A 23,486-nucleotide genomic window follows, 5' to 3' on the forward strand; every position below is an offset into this window, starting at 1 on the left:
TTTGCAGGAATTGATGAGACTGCATTTCAACTTCAGTTAGAGGACCTTAAAACCCAGGATTTGTGGAATTCAAAATTTAGAAATCTTAAAGCTGACCTGGAGGAGTTGGAAAGACAAAAATCTACCCTTGCAATACAAAAAAATGGTCTTAAATAGAAGATCTTAAAAAGCAAGATTAGATTGTATTTGACACGTGGAATTGTTTACCAGACACTTACATTCGGTGATTTCAAACATACGCATTTGGACTTCTATCGATTTTCGGATCTACATATTTCTGTGAGCAAATATTTTCTAATATGAATTTTATTAAAAGTAAGTTGAGAAACCCACTAAACAACATGAGTCTTTCGTCATGTTTGAAAATGAAAATTACGGGGTATTCGCCGCATATTGAGAAACTATCCCAAGAAGTTCAACAGCAAAAGTCGTACTAAGAAGATATTTTCAATTAAAAAAAAAAATTAAAGAAATAGGTATGTTATTGGATTTTATACGTATGTTTTTGTAAGGAGGAGCAAATCTTTGTTTTATTATTTAATATTTAAAAATATCATATAATTTCGTGTGAATGCCACTCCTGTATTTTACAAGTATGATAACGTGTTACTGTAAAAAAAAAAAAAAAAAAAAAAAAAAAAAAAAAAAAAAAAAACTGAATAAATAATTTAATTATAATATTTTTCAATGTAATTTCTAAATTTAAATCGTGATGAGCAATTAAATAGTAAATCAAATACTCGGTTCAATTCGCATAAAGAATATTTTCTTTTTCTTTGATAAGAAAGTATTAATTTATTTTCCATTGTTTAGCTATATTTTAATTTTTTAACTTGCACAAATAAATCCACATGTAAAAATCAACATTCATAAAATAGATTTTTAATTAAAATATACTAATTCTGACGTACAAAACTAACACCGTGGACCACACAAAAAACCTGAGAGGGCCGCATGCAACCCACAGACCATTGGTTGCTCATCACTGTGTGCGGCTCCCTAAATTTTTTTTAACAGATATAATTTTAAAAATGGCTCTTCAATCCAAAAAGGTTGTCAACCCCTGGTCTAGATGATGATGATGGTAGTTGTGGTTCATTGCAGTTGGTGGGGACAGAGTTGTAGAGTAGGTGTCCTCCCTCGATGAGTCCCTTGGACTCCCTGAAGGTGTCACGTAATTATAATGATATCTTCCATCAGGCAGTCTATCCTTTACTGTGTACCACAAGCCCACACATACGGCCAATATATATGCATGGTAACTCTTGCCACAACCACCCTTCGCAAAGACTTGGAGACATTAACACACACTCAAAAAACATAACGATAACAATTTGCTCTAATGAGCAAGCTCTTAAGCAAGAATTTCAAATTATTAGCAATACGTTTATAAACAATGGCTATAGCAAAATTACTATAAAAAATTCTTTATAAAATGGCACCTAAAATTGCAAATAATGTAGATTACATAAAGCATACCTATTCCATACATTAATGACTTATCAGATAAAATAAATAGAATGCTACAGCATTACAATTACAACCTTAATGCTACTTTTAAACCACCTGTAAAATTAAAAACATATTAAGTTCTCCAAGGACCCCCAACCCCTCTTCTGGCCTATCCTGGGACATCCAAATCCATTGCTCCTGTAACTTACCTTATATTGGTGAAACTGGACGCACAATTTCATTTCATAAAAAAGAACGCAAACGACACATAAAATTTTACAGTATTGGTAAATCATGGCTTTCAGGTCATGCTCTTAACACTACACCAAATTGATTGGAAAGGTACCTGTTCCTTATATCGTACAAAAACCTGAATGCAAATTTAAGGTAGCCTGTGAAATTTTGATCAACCATCCTAATTTAAACAATAATGGTGGCATAAGAATATGGATGACACATATTCAGCTCATATTAGTTCTTTTCAAGTTCTTCAGCAAACCCTCATTTTAGGACTCTTAAAAAGCAATAATTTCAGCTCTTATTTAATGTATCTGTCACCATCCATACTGTTTGTTTTAATTTATCTGTGAATAATCTCTAGCTTGACTTTTGTTAATTTCTAACTAAACAAATAACAGGACTTTAATTTTAGTGTAATAAGGATTTTTATTTTTATTATTAAAAAAAAAAAATAACAACATAGCTTGTTTCTTTAGATGACTATGATATGAAGGTCAAGTGATTATTTTGATTTGTATTAAATTAAAGCTTTTATTACAACACAGTAGTTGTCTCCGTAATATCTTAAAAATGAAGAGTGAAAGAGTGATGATTATCTGATATTCTTGTAGGCAAGTTAACAGTTTGCATTGAGTCATGACTAATAGCAAATAATTCAATTTCTTTCTGGCTTGATCTGTGAAGTCAGAGAACAAAAGCCAGTTTGTGTTATGAACCTTAGTCCCTTAGGAAGATAATCTCACTGTATGAGTAATTAGACTGCCTATCAACTTCTAGAGATAATTAGTAAAATAGAGCATCCTGATTATCTGAATCAGGATGACAATAAAGGTAGCAATTAATGTTTGATAAAGTGAGATAAGGAAATCTTGAGCTAGAGCAGATCAAAAAAGTTGTGATTCGAGGTTTGGTAAGGAATGTCAGATATCCTTTGGCAAGGAATGTCAGATATCATGAAGTGCATGTGTCTCTCTTTTCATAGAAAGTGTTATGCAATGCATATCATTACTAAATAATGATAAAATTGCCATTCCAGTGGTTATCAGGATAGCTAACGTATGCCAGTTCCCACATTATTGCAACCTGCAATAAATTATATATATATTAATTATGTATATCAGAACTTTTCACTTGATTGGAAAGTAAATTTACTTGATAAGAATTTATATTCTTGTTTTTCTCCTTTATCCATGTGTGGGCAATAAAAGTTTGAATGTGAAGTAACATCATGACTAGGCTACTTGTATATAGAGGCAGGTGACATAACATCAGATTGTCATGATGGTGTCTATCCCATAATGCACAGCACACTTTTCTTTGGATATATATGTTGCCATGCATTATCATGCCGAGATTGGTTTCAACCTTCATTGTGGTCTCATCAACAGTAGCCAAACTCACGGAGACTGAAAGCTAAATCTATGTAGAGCCACACATTCTGTTTACAAGTCAAAATGGTTTATCACCATATTTTTTATAAACATTCTGGATAAGATAGTTGGAACAAGTTTTTTCACTTAGTAAAGGATAAAAAAAAAACAGGAATATAATTTCATGTAATTTCACCAACCTATTTATTGGAAGCTTTAAGTAGCTTGAAAAAGTTTCATGTTTGTTCTCTAGGCTAGGGGTTCTGGATATAAAATATCCAGAACAGGAGACAGAATGAATAAAGAGGAAGAAAAAACTTTCTGTAACTGTGAAGAAATGTTGAGTAGCTGCTTTCCATGTTTTAACAGATTTAGAGAAGAGTAGATGAATTATTGATGAAGAACAGTGAACCATGAAAATATCCAGAAACTGCATGTGCTATATTAATGTGTGTTTATGTGTTCTGATATGGTCCATTTCAGAACACTGTTGTATTGCATTTCCATTTGGCAGATTTTGGCTTATTTGGCTAAGACTGCCTGGCTTTCATAAGCCTCTTAGATCAGCAAACTCCAGCCACAGTCCAAAAGGACTGTGGCTGGAGCTTGAGAATTATCAGGAGAAGAATTATTAGGGAGGTTTGTCATGCACTAACCCAAATGTGAAAACTTTGTTCTTAGGTTGGATGGATTTGTACAGAGATAGTTGATAAGTAAAAATAACTGACTTGAATAGAAAAGGAGATCAAGTGTTTTCGTGTCTAAAGAAACTAAATGTGATGTGTTTGCACCAAGAAAGGCCAGAAGTAAATATCAATCCAAGGGAAGAAATCTGGTCTCCAGTGAGCTCGGTATTACCAGAATTTTTAACCAGACACAGAAATTTCTGTTTTTTTCTAATCTTTTTAATATAACATGTTTAGCACATTTTAGTGAAGAGGTTGCTTTATTGATGCCAGAGTAAATTACAGAAAATTTCATTCTCTAAGTCCAAACAGATTTTAAGCTAACAGTTACTCTTCTTTTACAGTGGTGAAGCCACATGGATGTCTCAAGAAGATTATTTTAAATTGAAACAATAAAAAATTACATTTACTTGTAAGTGTCCAGTAATAAATGTAGAAATTATGAAGGCCATGGCTATCAAGTGGGTTGGCTTATTTCTCAGTTTTTGTTTCCTTCTTATGTTCTGATTACTTTTTGAGGACTTGTTTCATATGGTCATACTATGACTGCTTAAAAAAACTTTGAATCATTTGAAATTGATGTAATGATAAGGATTTTCCTAGTAATGCATACAAATTATTTGTTACATGGGCTTATTTCTTACTTCAAATTTCCCTCATGTATTCCTCATCAATCTTGATTTATTGACAGTCTACTCAAAGAGTATTCTAAAACTTATTCTGATTGCCTATGAAATCACACTTTATTAATGATACTCAGAACTGTAGTGAGGGGGGGAGGATTAATGCCTTCTCGCTAGTATTAAATGTAAGCAATTGCAGTAATTTAACTTTTGCTCTTTTATACAGAAACTGAATTTTAATGTATTCAAAATAATAGCATTTCACAAATGCAATAATTTTCAGTGTAACCTTCTGCATGTTTGACTTCAAGGAGATGACAACAAATAGTGCTTTGGGCTCAGTGAAAGAAAAGAAAAAGCAAACGTATAGGCTCTCTGTAGATGTCTTTTAACTATGTAACTTTCTGAGGCAACTTTTGTCAGTGCACTTTGTGAACAAACACATCACTATCATGCAGTTTTATTTTTACTATTTTATGCAAAAGTAAAAGCTGAATGCATTCTGAGTGCCATTGATCTTAAGTGCAATATTATACTTACTCTAGCACAGCATTATTTAGTATTGAATATAGAAAATAATCCATTTGAGCTATTTGCAATGATTAAAAATTAGTTCATTTAAAAATTATATTTTATGTATTTTGAATTTTAAAAACTAATTGCTTTGATTATTATTAATACCTAGAACAATCCAGCAGACTTCTCCTTTTTTTTTGACACTTCAAGGCGGCGCACATGTTATATTGCACCTGAAAGATTTGTAAAAACTCTCAATCCTGAAGCTGTTCACACAAGTAATTTAGTTCTGCCTGATGAAGAAATTAAGAAAGGAGATTTAACTCCAGCAATGGATATATTTTCTCTTGGGTAAGTTGGTTATCATCTCTTTCAGTTAATGCAATATTAATTGAACGAAATTTGAAAATTTATTTTTGCGCTTTTTTGAACATGTACTGCTTTTTACATGGGTGCGTATTGAAAACTCCAAACTAGTAATATCATCATCATCATGTGTATCAAGGATTTAGGCCTAGCATGGCCTGTTTCAGCCTTAGAAGTCATCGTTTAAAAGTACATCCTGGTTTTCTTTTTCCTAATGGCTTGTACTTTAAGGCTTGTTTTGGTAATCTTTCTGTTTTCATTCTTTGAACGTGTTCCATCCATTTATGTTTATATTTTTTAATTTTTTCTATTACTGGTTCTTGGTTTAATTCTTTCATAATTTCTTTTGTGATCAAATAGGGTATACTTTGCAGTTTTTCTCATAAACTTCATTTCTGCTGTTATTAATCTTTGTTTGTCTTTTTGTTTTATTGTCCAGATTTCGCTTCCATACATTAAGACTGCTAGGGCTAATGTATTGTATACTTTTAGCTTGGTTTGTTTTTGAACTAGGTTTGGTTTAAATATAGAGTTAATTACACCTGTTATTTTTAAATATTTTGCAATTTTTACGTTATATCTTTTTCATTTTCATATGTGATTATCTATTACTATTTTAGTTCTTGCTGGATCTTGTCCTTTAAAGGCCATAGTTTTTGATTTTTATGTTGATATTATCATACCATAATCTTTGGCTATCTCATTTAGATCTAAAATAGCTTTCTGTAAGTTATCTTCAGAATTTGTAATTATTATTTGGTCGTCAGCAAAGAGGAGAGTGTTTAAGTTTACTGTAGGAGAAAGTTTAATTCCTTGATGTAAATTTTTATTCCATTTTATTATTATTTCATTTAAGTAGATATTACAAAGAGTTGCTGAGAGGGGATATCCCTGTCAGACCCCTTGGTTTATCTCTCTTGTATATGATAGCTCATGATTTAATCTTATTTGTATTTGATTATTTTCATATATACTTGTGATAGCTTTTAGGATATTATTTGGTATTTGTCTTTCCTTTAATATGTTAAAAAATGTTTCTTTTAACTTTGTCAAATGCTTTTTCAAAGTCAATAAATGCAATATGTGTTTCTAAATTGTATTCTCTTCTTTTCTCTATTATTAATTTTAGGCAAAAGGCCGGGTCTATACATCATCGTCCTTTTCTAAATTCATTCTGTACTTCTAAAATAACGTTTTCGGAATATTTCATTAGTTTGCTATTTAAGATTCTGCCATATATTTTGTAACAGGAATTTAGTATACTGATACCTCTATAGTTTTTAGGGTCATCTCTATTACCTTTTTTAAAGATAGGAATCACAATTGCTTTTTTCCATTCTATTGGGGGGGGGGGGATACCAGTTGAATAAATTTTATTTAAAAATAATAAGCGTCTTTCTTTGAATCTTGTTCCTGCGTATTTATATACTTCTGAACCTAGTTTATCTTCTCCAGGTGATTTTCTGTTTGTTGTTTCTTTCAGGCTGATTTCTAATTCTTCTTTAGTTTTTTCCTTTTGATTTTCGTTAATTGTTTGCAAGTTGTCTTTTTTAAAATATTTGTCTGTCCACAATTCTGTGTAGTAATTTAGAAATTCTTCTGATTTCAATTCGGTGTTTAATTTTATGTTTTCTTTGGTATCTGCATTTAAGTGTTTCAAACTCTTATATACATTGGGTCTTATTTTATATAAATCATGTTCTAAATTAGAAACAAATTTGTTCCATGATTCTCTGTCTTTTTCTGATTTCTCTTTTAGTAATGGCTCTTATTCTTTTATATTCTATTTCATCTTCTAATCTTTTACTGCTTAACCTTTTGTGATAGGCTTCTTTTTTCTTTTTGATTATTTTTTCGATTGTATCATCCAAGATCTTCAGTTTTTTTCCTTTTATTGAATTTTTTGGTCTTTCCTAAGCTTTTATTTGCTGCTGCATTTAGTATCGTTTTTATATTAAGCCATTCTATTTCTATTTCTTCATTTTGTTTTATTTTATCTAGATATTGGTTAATTCTTTGTTCATATAGCCATTGTACATTTGTGTCATTCAATAGTCTAGTTTTATAAACAAATATTTTAAATTTTCTTTCTGTTCTTGTTACTTGTAGCCATTTAGGTGGTAATCTTAATTTTATTTTAACAAGGAAGTGGTCACTGCTTATTTCATATCCTCTGTGAACTCTAAGATCTAGTGAAAATTTTGATGTCTTTTCATTTAATATGAAGTAATCTAATATTGATTTCCATCCTCTTGCTGCCCAAGTATATTTATGTATGTCTTTATGTTTATAGAAGGAATTCATTATTTTTAGGTTATTATAAACTACAAAGTCAATAAATTTTTTACCATTCCTGTTTCGAGTATGTTCTCCATGTATTCCTATATTATTATTAATTTTCGTGTTTCCAATTGTTGCATTTAAGTCTCCTGCTAAAATTATGTAATAATTTTTATTTATTTTATTATATATGTTTTGTAGCAGATTATAAAAATCAATATGATTCTGTTCTCTTCCTTCTTCTGAGGCATATAAACCAATTATTGTTAAATAGCCTCTATCTATTTTTATTATTCTAGCTTCTATTATTCTTTCATTCCATAATTTATAATGTTTTAACTGTTTTGAAAGGGAGTTATGAATCCAAATCATGACTCCTGCTTGTGCTCTTTGGTCTCTGTCAACTCCACTGTATATCACATTAAAATTTTCGGTTCTCATAGTTCCTTTTAATTTCTTTTTTGTTTCAGTGATTACTGCTATTTTAAAATTTCTTTCATTTAATAATTGGTCTGATTCTATATCTTCATATGCTATTCTTCTTACATTCCAGTTTGCTATGTGTATTATATTTTGTCGTTTCCATTTTTGTTTTACCCTTTCCATTCCAGGGTTGTTTCCCATAGATTCAATCAGATTATCTTTTTCTGTCAGCTTACAAGTAGGATTATGTTCTCTAGTAATATTATGCCTAACTTATTTTAACAATATTACAACACCAAACAACTAAATTATAAGAAAAAAATATTTATTAACTGGTTTATATTTTGCTGGTTTTCAAAAAAAAAAAAAGCATCTTCAGAGGATATTATATATTGCAGTTAACATAGATGTAATTAAGTGAAACAATTCAAATTGTAATGGATAAAAGGTCTAAAGTCTTATTTTGGCACCCTCTAATGTTGTAAAAAGAAGTATTACAGCTTACAGCTACTATGTAGAAAATGAGACTGTTACCTTAAGGTAACAGTCTCCCAAAATTTTTGACAAAATAATGCAATTATACTTGTTTAGGTTACGATAATACTTCATAGCTTAACTAACTCTAAAAATAATCTTTCTGACCTGCAATGACTTCTATAAAGAACATTCATTTTCTTGAATGTTCTTTATGTGAAGAGGTGTCCAAAGCATGGTCTGCCAGCCCAAACTTGCCGTAATAATAATATTAGCAGATGTATTTTTTTATGGTTTCCAAGGATGTGCCAGGGGATGGAATTTATTTTTAGGAGAGCAGATCAGAGTTGCTAATTTAACATGTGGTTTGAATATGGTATGAAGGTTATATTTTATTAGTACTTGGTCTATCTTTTCAGATCTACCTTGGATGTAGGGAATAGGAACAGTGGTACTTTGTTCTTGTGTGTTTGAGGAGGGAGAAGTAAGAGGGCCATAGTATACATAGTATAGGGCCATAGTATAGTATTTTGTAGGAAATTTAGCCATTGGCGAGGAAAGAATAGCAAAGATATTTAAGTTTGGTGGAAAGAGCTGCATCATCAGGATTATTCAAATTTGCTATGCATGCACAGGTTACTTTACATAGCTAGGAAAAATCTACAGGCTGATGGTACTCCTATGGGTTCTCCTCTCTCTCTCTCTCTCTCCCCACCTTTAGCTAACTTTTACATGGAACACTTCAAAAACAAAATACTTATCACAGTTATATACAAGCCCTTAGTGTGGTTATGCTTTGTTGATGGTGTGTTTGCCATTTGGCCCCATAGTCAAGACCTAGTATTCTCTTGTCACCTGCCTAAACAGCCAACACCCCAAAATTCACTTCACAGTAGAAAAAGAACCGGATAACTGTTTGCCTTTTTTTGACACATTAGTCACCTGGCTTTCAGATGGTTCACTATATTTTTCCATTTATAGAAAACCAACACACACACACACACACACACACACGACACACACAGAGAGAGAGAGAGAGAGAGAGAGAGAGAGAGACAGACAGACAGAGGAAGATATCTACATAAACAATCACATCATCATCTCATCCAGCCCAACAGTTTGGTATTCTTAAAACACTTACACACAGGGCTAGAGCCATTTGTTCTAATGATGCAGCTCTTTCCACTGAACTTAAATATCTTTGCTATTCTCTCCTGGCCAATGGCTAAATTTCCTACAAAATAGATAACATACTACATTGCCCTCTTACTTCTCCTTCTCAAAGACACAAAAACAAAACACCAATGTTCCTATTTCTCATACCTGTACATAATTGATAATGTACTGAGATAGCCACAGTCATCTTCATCACTCTCTCTCTCCATCCCTTTCCCATCAGTATCATCATCAATGGTTCTAACAGGCACTTAAGCACCCACGACCTTCCAACTGTTCTTGGACTTCTCAACCATTATAAGATGGTTAAGCCCTATGCCTCCCAGAGTGTCCTATGTTTGTAGATGCATGTGTTCACGGGGGCTGGCTTGCCTGTTCTGGTGGATGAAAAACATAAGTTGCCGGGTGAAAAACCCCCTACCTTCGTATGAGATAGGCTAACTCACCTTTCATCGAAAGAGACCAGATAAAGGTTCTTCATGTCACTGACAGGAATCGAACCAAGATCTTTCTGACCAAAGGGCTTCATCTTTACTGACTGAGCTTTGGAGCTCTTTCCCATCAGTATGGTATTATAAAAATACTAGTTAGCATAACCAGTAATTTTGTTCTCACCTGACAATCCTTATGGCTAAACCCAACCATATTCTCTACATTATCTTAGCCAATGGCTACAATTCAAATGAGGTTAACATAACACTGAGCCCCCCCCCCCCCCCCCCTAACCAGTCCAGAGTATTCAAATTGTAGTAATGTTCATGCCATTCCTCATATATGGGAAACAATAATAGCATTATTATATCTGAGGGCCTCTCAAAAAAAAATATCTAGGACTTTAAAGAATGGTAATGATATATCTTTCAAACTTCACATTAAGATAGTTATCCTCTTCCCTAAACAACACTTCTTTTTCAGTTCTAGGTATACAAAGTTCCTTGCAAATCATACATGGATGCTACCCTCAGAATGAAGAAAAACCACTACACTTCATAGCAAGTTTAAGCATGACTGACTTTTCATGAAATCTGCAACTTTTAAAAACATTGTAACTTAAAAGAAATATGAATGTGTGAAACTCTTCAAGGTTGCCATCTAGAACTTATAGAAGATACTTTTCCTATGATCTTCAGGCTCTAATTTTAATCATATCCACATTCTCTGCATACCTACAACATTATTATACTTCTGGTGATGTTTCTGTGGTAGATGAAATATTGGAATATTAGAGCTTCAGCTGCATTCTTCTTTCAGTATAGCAAACTCATAGGAATCAAAGGATGTGTATTGGAAAGTTTGCTGTAGCAAATTTCCTTTAAAATAGCATTGATTGCCAATATGGGATTTTGTCACATTTTTCAAAAGTTTGTTATTTTTTGAGTTTGCTATTTTGTTTACTTATAGTTCAAGTTACTGAAATGTTCAGTAACTCTCACTATAGAGAAAAATAAGAAAAAAACAAATATCAATTTGTTTATTTTATTAAATTCTTCTCATAGATTTTTCTTATTAATATTTTTCAAGTATAATGAAATTAATTTATTAATTTCATTTGATTTGTTACTTTGAAGGCATAATAACATAATACTTCATAAAACAGAATAGAGACATCAACTGCAATATTAGTTAATATTTACATTTTGCATGATATTTTGCTAGCATGAAAGAAAGATAATTGTACTATAATAAACAATTAAAAAAGGACAAAATTTCAAGACAATGGACAAAACAAGTAAAAATTAGATTTTTAAATTAAAAATAATGTTTTTATCAAAACATACCAACATGGTCTGCAGACTAGAAACAAGTTCATTTTTGTCTCTTGGGGCAACTTCTTGAATATGTTTCTTCATAATTCCTCACAAATTCTTAATGGGATTTAAATATAGTGAGTTTGTCAGCCAAGGAATTACATTGATTTGTCTTTCATTTAGCCATCTAGTAGTGGTCTTGGAAGGTTGACAAGAGGCTGAATGAAAACTCCTGTAAGTAGAATACTGTCTCAATACTCTACTCACACTGGCTTGAGAACATTTCAATTCCTTAGCTATTAACTGTTGAGTTTGGCCTTCTTTGTATAGATATACCATATGAAACTTCTTAGCTTTCAATATGTCACTTGTTCGGCCCATGTTTAGCAAATGATTAACTGAAATCCATGTGCAAACACTGATTCTTTACACACGAGTTAGCCCACAGCTACTGAAATATATGGTATCTCTATGCTCTCCTCAAAACCAATTGAAAAAATGTGGAATATTCTAATATTTTGAATGAGATTAAAAATTATTCTAATTTTGTGAATATTTTCAAATAACAGTTTTCTTGTAATTTATATTACATTTTTATGTGTTTACATGGTCATATAATCTACAAAAATATCTAGGTTTAGATGATGCTAATTCATATTTGTAATTATTTTCTATGCAATAAATTAGAATTGCAAATCATTCAACACACTTTCTTTGATTATTCTAATTTTTTGATTTGGAGATGTATACTTTTGAGTCATGGCGCAACTGTTATTTTTAACAATGAGGCACATATATAAATATACGTTTTTTAATTATTAATGCTCCTTTATAATTGGTGAAACCAAACTGATAAAACAAATTCACAAACATATTTCTTACCAGCTGAGCAAAAGCTAAAAAATAGTTTTATTTACTACGTTTATATGTAATAACCAATATTTTGTTATTGTTTCTAGTTGTGCATTGACAGAGCTGTTTACAGAAGGTCATACACCATTTGATTTTTCTCAGCTTTTAACTTACCGAAGTGGAGAATATAATCCCTGGAAAGTTCTTGAAAAAATTGATGACAGTTATATCAGGGTAAAAAATTTATGAAATATGCTAATTAATTTCATTGTAATGAAGTTTGTAACATTTTTTTTGTGTAGGAGTAAATCCGAAAAAAAAAAATGGTTTGATAGCATAAGTTTCAAAAGTAGATAAATAAAAAAAAAATTCTAAAAAATCCTCTTAACTTTTCATAAAAATAAAATTGAGAAGAAACAAGAAAGAAAAAAAATTAATTTCATATTATGAAATGACGCTGTAAATTCCAAACCTAGTGGGAGATCTAAAATGATGAGCGTTGAGTTAAATGAATTTGAATTATACAGTGTTTATATACAAACCTCTGTAACTCAGCCGGTTTTGACAATGGATCTAATTGGAAAGACCTAAGTTTGAATCCAATCTTTTGGGTGAACCTGTATCTGGACTTATCAGTTGAAGGTAAATTAGCTGGGTCATATGGAGCTAACTCACCAGGGGTTTTCAACCCAAAAAACGAGCAACCTGATCAGAAGAATGGGGATAGGATCAGGAGTTGAAACAAATATCCGAAGAATGAATTCTGTTTGATTCTGAGACAATTTTTCTGAAGTGGAACAAAATTTTTTTAAAAAATATATTCTTATCCTATTGAAACAATTGACGTTTAGGTTCTAGGCTATAATAAATTTAGTTTAATCCAAGTGTAAGCAAACAAAGTTTGCGCCTGAAGTATCTTCAGGACCGAGGCAACTCGTGGTAAAGGTGGACCAAGTTCTCCAGGTGCAAATTTTGTTTGCTTACACTGAAGAAAAGAAACTAAATTAAAAAAACTACCCCCTGAAAAAAAAAATATCCTAAGCACTTTTTACCATACACTGAATGTATCACAAATTTTGAAGTAAGACAAAGAATCAATTCTTTTGGTAGTCCAAGAAATAACATCATAACTAAGATTCAAAGGAAATAACTTATGTGGCATTGTCATATCAGCAGATCAAATGGTCTACCATTGCAGGCTCTTGAAGGACTTATTCCAAGAACTCGAAAAAGAGCCAGAACTAGCATAAACTGGATAGACATAAAAGTTGGACTGGTGCTTCACTTACAGAGCTGAAAACAAAGTGTCAATCATGAACTGAGTGGAAGATTTCCTTAAGGAACATTTTCTAACATCTCCTCTAAGGTCCTTTTGTGTACTATGGGATGATGAAGAAGAAAAAGAAACACTACTATAAATTTAAATCTTTTGCCTAACATTATTGGTCATTATTTAATTTATAAATTAAAAGGTTTTCCAAATTTTCTTCTGTAGTCTGTCAGAATTAGTTTTAAGGCTGAAAAGCAACTCTATGCTTATTTGTGTTACAGGAAAAACAATAATCGTTTTTGCTATCATGCTAAGGTTTTGATAGCCCTGGATGTGTTCTCTTCCATCTCAGACATCTAGAACATTTGTATGTAATGGCATCCTCTTTGTTTCTATATAGATTTGTATCTCCTGAAAAAAATGCTTTCAAACATGGTTCAAGTTCACATTGTACATTTTCAAATGAAGTTTTATTGAACTCAATTGCTAGAATGCTTTTGAGCAGGAGTTCATATAGTAGAAGTGGTGCTTTCAGTTGATATTGATGCAGGATAACTTGATGTATTTGAATGACCTGAAACACATGTAAGGTGGAGGCAACTGACGAAGCTTCCTCTGCCACTTCAGTTTTTTTTTTTTTTTTTTTTTTTTTTTTTTTTTTTTTCAGTTATTCTGAATTTTCACGAATTTCTTCACACTTTCTCTGACCATGTTTTTTGCTGTCAGTGTCTTTTCACAATCAAGAGATACTACAGTTGAATCTTGAGTCTAAGTATAAGCCAGCCAAAAGTAGTTTATTTTCAAATTAGACTCGCACCTTTTTATAGTGTCAACTTTGCCAAGATGATATCCTTACCCTAAGGGTAGTCTTAGTTTTAGTTCCATCCAATGTTTATATAAATATATAATCCAGCTGTCATATTGGACTAGAGAAGAATTGTAGTTTCTCTTATATGCTTGAAAAGCTCTAAAAAATAATGCCCAAAACGATACAGTATGCTCATTGACTTAAATGCAGTTATCAAAAAATTCATAACTGCATTTGAGTCAGTGGGCATACTGTATCATTTTGGGCATTATTTTTAGAGCTTTTCAAGCCTAAAAAGTCTTCTCATTTAGCCTCTTGAATCTTTACCGTACATTGAGTTTCTCTCATCCGAACATCTACTATGGCTTGTTTAAAGTCAAATCTTTTCAAACTGTTTCAGGTGGTTGGAGTCGGAAGCTTTCTTGCCATTTGTCAACAAATGATGTTCTTGCTGCAGGATTTTTCTTTAATTACATTCTCTATAACAAGATTAAGAAAGGAATAAGAGAGAAATTAGTCGGAACACTAAATTAGCTGTATACAAGACTGGGTCAGAAGTAAAACACTTGACCAAAAACTAGAAATCGCAGATATGAGAGTCCTGAGAAAGATTGGAGGCATGAACAGATGGCAATATCATATTAAAAACGAGGATATTAGGAAAGAACTTGACATTGTCAGCATCCAGGAATGTGTTAGCAGAGCTAATCTCAGGTGGTATGGTCACTTAAACAGAATGGGCGAGGAAGGATTAGCAAAACAAGTGTTCTCTGCCAGGTTGACAGGAAAACGACCCAGAGGAAGATCAAGATTATAGGTAGATTGATACGGTACAAAGTGCCTTAGATGATAGAAATATAAGATCTAATAATGTTGGAGTCTTGACAAGTAACAGATTGATTTGGAGAAAAATTATAGATAGAAGTTAGTAATGATGTAAATTTTTCATGTAGTACTATCATATCTTGTACCCCCCCCCCCTTGAGGGTACATGGCAGGAATTTGATGATGATGATGATGATAACAAGATTAAGTGTGTGCACTGTACATCGAACTGATTGAATCTCATCACTTGAATGAATATACATTTTAGAGGGAGTTTCTTCAAATTCACTTTCTTCATCTTCCAAATCATTGCCAATTTGATGTTCTTGAAACAAAAGTGGACTGCTGCAGTCAGCTGTTAGCATTGTCGGTTGTTATATTAGCCATTTTTGCAATGTTAATGTTGTGATTTGACAATACTTCCAGTACTTTTAGTGTCATGTAGTCACTCATATGTCTTTCCTTCATTTGAATCATGACTCTTGATTACGTTAGAATTTGATTCGACATATTGGAGGTTTATTCCTAATATGCTTCTTTCTTGTATAGTAGCACAGTCAATTTTCAGTGTTAACAGCTTCTTAGATACAGCTTTTTTTATATTTCCCCTTACTTTTGTGGCTGCATCATTTAAATCATCAACAATATTATGAGAATTAATGATAGCCATTTAATTGCCTCATACAGGTTGAGTTAGAGTCTAAATGCCTTCATTAGCATGCAATAAAGACTGTATGACTTATGCATGAGACATTTGAATGCAATTCTTTTGTTTTTTCTCAGTAGCAGATGCACTGAGATGGTTCATTTCATTATTTCATTTTTCTTTTACAAAGTTATTTAAAATTTGTGGATTGTACCTTTGTAAATGACATCTCAGGTTTATTGTGTTGCTTCCAACCAGCTGAACATTGCAGTTTGGTTGCAGTTGCTTGTGTTTGGATTTTGATTGAGTCTGGTCAAAGTCATATAATTCACACAGATGCCTTCTTTTGTCTCCCAATATTTACAATTAAATTTTCACTTGAATAACTGCACAATTAAGATTAAACACTGTAAACAGTGAGTCATGTATTCCTGTCTGTCTCTGTAAACAAATTTAGAGGAGTTTAATGATAGATGTAGTTATGTAGGTGCCTTATAACAAGGAAGATTTAAATAAGAAGATTGAATAGAATCAGAAGTTGATGAATGTTGCAGATTTTTGCAACCGGAACTATATTTTCTTGCAGAGAAATTTTTTGCTTTTATTATTATTATTTTTTTTTGTGCAAGAGCAGCACTTGGTTTTTCAGAGATTTGTAATTATATCTTCTCTGTAAGTAAAAATTTTGTATTCTATTTTGTATTTTAAATCTACATTATTAATATTCTTTTTCCTTGTTAATGGCAACAATAAATAAAGAAATACAGGTGGTCTCTGGGTTATGGACGACCTGACTTACAGCATTCCGTACTTATGAATGGGCTCCGAAGCTCCCCATGAGGATAATTACTAATTAAATAATTAAATTAATAATTCAGGAACTAGTTTCCTCAGGAACTGTGCCCCCAGTTCTGTGATGATTTTTGTGGCTTCACAGAAGAAGAAGACATCGCCGAAGCCAGAAAAGCTGTAGTGGATAGTGGCGATGCACTGCAGTTGGACATCAATGAAAATGATGTCATTGACTTACTAGAGTCCCATTCACAAGAATTAACCAGTGATGATTTTATGAAGATAGAAAAGCCGATAGAAACACAAGAACATGAAGAATCAGAAGATATAGAGCCAAGAAAGTTTACGACAAAAGAATTAGCTGAAGCCTTTCATTTCATTGAAACAGGATTTGCTAAGCTTGGGGAGCAAGATCCTAACGTTGCATGGTTTACAAAGATTTACCATGCAGTTAGTGAGAACATCAACTACTACAAGGCCATTTATGATGAAATAAAGAAAAAGGCTATGCAAACAACCCCAGATACCTTTTTTTCAAGAAACCAGCTTCAGTGGTAAGCTCCCCTCTTCTAGCAACAGAATCATCTGTTGCTAGAAGAGGACCTAACCTATCCTGATTCTCCAGCACCAGGTCCATCCTCTCTAGCACCAGAATCAGATTCTGATTCTCTAGCACCCACTCCATTCTCTCCAGTACCATCATCATCATCATCTTCATCTTCCAATTAATGTTGGCCTACCTTCTGTTTATGTACTGTTTATTTGAATTAAGAGTACAATAGTCTGCAACTTATTATTACAGTATTGCACTGTATTATTATTTTGCCACATATGAGTTATTATATTATTATTATTATTATTATCATTATCATCACCACCACCATGTATGTGCTGTTCATCAGCGATCCGAGTTGTATGCAAATCCAACCTAAAGCCGTTCTCAGGAACGTATCTCGTCCATAACTTAGGCACTGCCTGTACTATTTTTGCATCATATTTTTTTTTCCTTATTATAATTTATAAATTAATCCTGAATATTCAATGAACATAACTAGGGGCACGGCAATAGTGTCCGGTGCCTGTGTGCAAAACTTTAGTTGGTGCCCCTATACCCCCCCCCCCCCAATAAAAAAATCACTTTATAAAAATGTATCAGTGAGTAAAAATGAAATATGTAATATATTAATTATAAGTTTATTGAACAAAAAGCAGAAATTACAAAAAAAAATGTATAAAAACAATAAACATACAAGAAGGATACAAAAACAACAAAAATAATCTTGAAAAAAATAAAGAAATTTATGTTATTTGGCAAGAAAATCATTTACGAATTGCACCTTATATAGTTTTACGTAAGTTAACAGATAAACTTACAGTTTTATAAAAACAAAAACATTAAATATTTTTGGTACAAAATTAAACTAACTATATTTTATATTTAAGTATTTCCTCCTTGCCTGAAATCTTTGGCACTTTTGCTATCTGGCACCTGTGTGCATTGCACATATTGTACACTGTGCTGGTGCACCCCTGAACGTAACATATATACAGGTATGACTCAGTTTATGCCAGGATTAGGTTTCTGAGATTTCCAGCATAAAATGAAGTGATGTAAAAATTGAAGTAAAAATATAATTGGAACTTTTATAAATACATTAGGATCTGCATAAAGATTTTCAGCAATCCAAAATACTTGAAATGTTTTATTTTATGAAATTTGCATATTGAAAATGTATAATGTTTGAGAAAAAGAAAGAAAATTTACTGCTTTAAAAATAATAGAATAGGTGTCTGTTTGGTTTTCTACTTTTCTGATAAGTTATAGTATGGCTATAGAACTGTCTTAATAACGTTGAAATCTGCTCCCAGTTGGGGTCATGTTACAGATGTTTTTAGTCTCTTGTCCAGATGCATTGATAACACACCTTTTGGAAGCATGATGGTATATATTTGAAAATATTAATAAAAAGAAAAGTGAAAGATGGACCACAAAACACAAACACTTAGAAAAAATGAGAATCATTAGGCATAAATAATTTGGTGTTTATGACAGGAGAGACTGGAGTCAAATGTTAGGTCCAAGAAGGAGAGAGAGAGATCTCATCTTTTCTGGTGATCTGTGTTATTATTGAGGATAAGGGGGGGGGGGTGTTAACTAAGATCTCTTTTGTGAGAGAAAAGGCAAATCTGTGTTTTTGTGGCATTAAACATGACAAGATTGTCCTTGTCTATTAAAGGATAGTATGTAAAAACATTTAAGGCATTAATTGTAGATGCTCTTGCAGCCTGGGATATCAGAATACTGCATAGTTTGTCAATTGAGTAGTATGTATGAGTGAAGAGTAGTATTCTCTGCAAAGCTGCAAATAGAATTAGTGGTGAGTGTGAGTAGGTCATTTATGTACAGGAGAAAGAGAGTAGATTATAGGACAGAGCCTTGAGACACTCCAGCATTGGTGGTGCAGCTTGCAAAGAGGGAATCATATACCATGACTAGCATAGAATGACCAAAGAGAAAGTTAGCTACCCAATTATAGAGGATGGCAGGGAGATCAAAAGATTGCAATTTTTTTATTAAGTATCGATGCCACATATGGTTGAAAGCTTTGGAAATCTCAAGAGTGACAGCACAAGTTTCTCTAAAGCTTTCTCCATGCAGTATGTTTGTATGTGTGTGTATACACACTGCATATATAATATATATATATATATATATATATATATATATATATATATATATATATTTGATGGGGGTGCTTAAGGGTCAAAGCTGTATAACTGAGAGGAGACCTCCACATAGCCTTTAAAGGAATGTGGAGAACGGACCAGGGCTTCTGACCTAATGTCCAATCCTCACCTTCTCATGGTGCAAACTGTTGGGTATTTACTTGGATACTGAATGAACGAGGATGAGCTGGCAATTTGGGATTTAGCCGACCAAATTGTATTCTTACTGGTTAAACCAAAATAAAAAAAAAATGATGGTACGACATGACAAAATTTCATGCCGGCAAGGGCGTCGCCCGGTTAAACAAGGCCCCCATTGTTTTCGCCAGGGAACTACGGCGAACAGCGAAAAGTCAGCTACTGGAACAAATCTGAAAACAAACCCCAACTCAACATCACCAGAGTTAAAGATCGGTACTATCAACATAAGAAGCCTGAATGGCAAAGAAATGGAGCTAGCTGAGGAATTAGATAAGTACCAAATCAACATAATAGGGGTGACTGAAACAAAAAAGACCAAAACTGGTGAGATCTTTCTGAGCAATAAATACAAAATGTTATATTCAGGTAATGACAATCAAGGAAAAGAAGGAGTAGCCATAGTATTCAACACAAAATACGAGGCTAATCTTCTTGAATGGCAGTCAGTCTCAAATAGAATAATGTGGACAAATATGAGAATGGGGAACTGGACAATGAGACTTATTTGTGCTTATGGTCCCATAGAAGGTTCCACTAAGATAGAAGTGGAGGAATTTTTTGAGGCTTTAGAAAAAGCAACCGACACAATGAAAAAGGAAAAGTTGGTCCTTGTTGGGGATCTAAATAGCAGAGTAGGAAATGATTGTGAGACATACAAAAATATTTTGGGAAAATTTGGAGAAAAGAGCAAAGCTAATAATAATGGCAAATATCTGTTGGATTTCTGCTCTGGACATGGACTGGTTATTACTAACACCATGTTCCAACATAAAAATGTGCACAAATTCACATGGAGAGAAAAGGCAAGGAATAAGAAAAGTCTCATTGACTATGTTATTGTTGATAGTGATGTTTTCTCCCTTGTGCAAGACACCAGAGTGTACAGAGGATTTGAAATTGGAAGTGATCACTATTTAGTCTTGAGCAGGATAAAATTGAATTTCACATTGAAAAGAATGACATGTAAGAAAGTTTTAAAGCAAATAAAAGTTGAGTAGCTCTCAGATGTGAACGGTAGACTAAAATACAGAAAGATTATTGAAAAGAAAATTAAAGAGTTTGAGAACAGGAATCAAACCTTGGAGATTCATTGGCAAACTCTGAAGAAAACATTGATTGATTCTGCCAGAGAGGCATGTGGTGAGGTTGTCTGCAAGGATAAAAAAATCAGAACTCCTTGGTGGACACAGGAAGTTAAAGAGGCAGTGAAGGAAAAGAAGAAAGCATATCAAAAGTTCCTGTCAAATAAGTCAGCTTGTGCTCTTAGAGAATATAGAGACAAATGCAAGAATGCTAAACACTGTGTAAAACTAGCTAAACAAAAGTCTTGGGAGGACTTTGGCAAGAAAATAGAAAATAAATATCAAGAAGGTGGCAAAATATTCTGGAAGTTGTTGAAGAAGCTTAAGAATGGAGGAAAGAGTGCTGTAAAAGGCGTTAGAGAATATAAAGGTGACATGAAAACGGTAGAAAAAGATATCCTTGAAGTATGGAGTAATTACTTTGAAAAACTGCTAAATGAAACAAGCAGTGATGACAGCCCACTGGTAAAAACACTGACCAGGCATGCAGTCAGGAATACATATCCATACTTGAAGTAGAAAAAGCCATCAAAGGCTTGAAATGTGAAAAGGCAGCAGGAGTAGATGATATTCGACCAGAAATGCTGAAGTATGGTGGTATAAGAGTCTTACAGTGCCTGCACTGCATAGTTCAGAAAGCTTGGACAGAGGGACGAATTCCTGATGATTGGAGTAGAGCTCTCATAGTGCCCATATATAAAAAAGGGAAATAAAACTGAATGTGAGAATTACAGAGGTATTTCCTCACAGAGTGTTCCTGGCAAGATCTATGCAAGTATACTTGAAAAACGGTTGAGAAGAATTGTGGAAGAAAAGCTTGGTGAAGAACAAGCTGGATTCAGGCCAAATAGAGGCTGTCAGGATCAGATCTTCACTTTATGACAAATGGTCGAGAAAGCATGGGAATATAACAGAGATCTGTATTTAAGTTTTGTCGATTTGGAAAGGGCATATGACAACGTGCCAAAAGAGAAGCTATTCAATACGCTACAGTTATATGGTGTCAATGGGGCATTATAACAAGCAATACTAGTCTTTATTTGAGTTGAAAGTTAGTAGTTAGAATTGAAGGAAGTACAGGAAGATGGTTTAATGTTAAATCTGGTGTGAGACAAGGATGCACATTATCCCCTCTGTTATTCATTATCTATATGGATCACATTATGAAGGAAAGTGGTATTAAACATGATATCAAAATCGGAGATGTTAATGTCGGCTCTTTGCTTTATGCAGACGATGCCATACTTCTATATAAATCCACTACAAGTCTGCAAGATTCTTTGACTAAATTGAATAACTGTTGCAGTAGATATGGTATGAAGGTCAGCAATATAAAGACAGAGACAATGAAAGTAGGTAGAATCGTTGAAAATGTCAACTGTGGTTTAAACTCAGATACCCATTACATCCAATCAAAAATGTATCCATCTTTCTACACTAAAAAGATCATTTTTATATCATGTATCACAGTCATTGCTAATAGGAGTAAAATAACGACGACCATCGATTTCTCACTGTTGGTCACTTTTGCAATGTTACTGCCGTCTTGCCATTTCAAGCCCTATTTATACTCGCAGAAACATTTACAGAACATTCGGGGGCTTCCCGTTATGAAGCCACAAATGTTATTAAAAGGGTGATTGTGCAATTATAGGTATTATTTCTGGGAAAATTCCCATGTTACTCCTCAAAAATAAACTATTATTTTAATGGCAAATATAGCCTACTTTCGTTTAGGAGTGCCCCTTTTTTTACAATGTCATTGACTCTTTACTCAAATCATAGGGCATTATTGAAGTGTTATAAAACTAATATATGAAGAATAATATAGGAGGAAAATTTGGATATACCTTTTTTGGATGTTGTTTTCTGTCTCCTTATTCTGGCGATGTGCCTTCATCTGCTGTTAGGCTCTTAAAGGAAGGGGGGGAAGTGGGGGAATTTATTGAAAAAAACCTGGGTTTTTTTATATATGTATAATATTATTATTAAGGGTGGGTAGAGAGTGTTTTGGAAGGGGGTGTGAGAGAAGGATTTGAAGATAGAATTTTTTTTTTTAATATTAGATATAATATTAAAAATATATAATATTAGTTATAATATTAGACATATCAAAGAATGAAACAGTGCATTATCAGAAACGATAGCCATAAAATGTGACGAAAACTCAATAAATGTCCACTGACCCAACATAATTTAGAGTTGGAAGCTCCATAAAAATTAGAACCTGATTCTGACCAATAGGAGACAACACAAGTATACCAAAGACAGAAACACCTAACTGACATGTCATAGCATCCACTTCCTCCACGAGTTCGGAAGATGCCGCCTGTCGAAATGGCTCACACCCCATTACTCCCACCCCTGACTTTTTCCCTTAAATCCCCCCCCCCCACCAAATTTCTATCTTCAGATCCTTCTCTCAATCCCCCTCCTAAATGCTCCCTTAATAATAATAATATTATACATATATGAAAAACTCGGGTTTTTTCAATAAATTCTCCCACATTACTTTACCCACACTTTCACAACGCTCCTCTTCCTTTAACAGCAGATGAAGGCACATCACCGGGATAAGGAGACAGAAAACAACATCCAGAGAGGTATGTCCAAATTTTCATCCTATTTTATTCTTCATATATTAGTTTTATAACACTTCAGTAATGCCCTAGAATTTGAGTAAAGAGCCAATGACATTGTAAAAAAAGGGGGCACTCCTAAACAAAAGTAGGCTGTATTAGCCATTAAAATAATAGTCTGTGCAGTGATGCCAGATCTGTACAATTTTCGAAAGGTTTGATGACATATTTAAATTTGAATGAATTCCTAGTTTTTTTTTCCTGCTAACTTTTATGGGTTTTGTCAGTGTCTCAAACACAAGAATTGCAAGGGGGAACGTGGGCAGACACCACAAAAACTAATATGAAAA

The 23,486-nt window shown here is 33.0% G+C and overlaps 1 protein-coding gene across 1 annotated transcript in view; it reads left to right on the top strand.

The window, feature by feature from the left end:
• Vps15 (vacuolar protein sorting 15) overlaps positions 1-23,486 on the top strand; it is a 529,585-nt gene that overhangs the window by 93,291 nt on the left and 412,808 nt on the right. The window contains exons 8-9 of the mRNA XM_090391958.1: positions 5,057-5,238; positions 12,314-12,440. Coding sequence (XP_090248084.1) covers positions 5,057-5,238; positions 12,314-12,440 — 309 coding nt within the window. The remainder of the gene's footprint in view (positions 1-5,056; positions 5,239-12,313; positions 12,441-23,486) is intronic.

The sequence above is a fragment of the Typopeltis vanoorti genome, chromosome 4, assembly GCF_054136105.1.
Source record: "Typopeltis vanoorti isolate ZY-2024b chromosome 4, IOZ_Tvanoo_1.0, whole genome shotgun sequence".
NCBI lineage: Eukaryota > Metazoa > Arthropoda > Arachnida > Uropygi > Thelyphonidae > Typopeltis > Typopeltis vanoorti.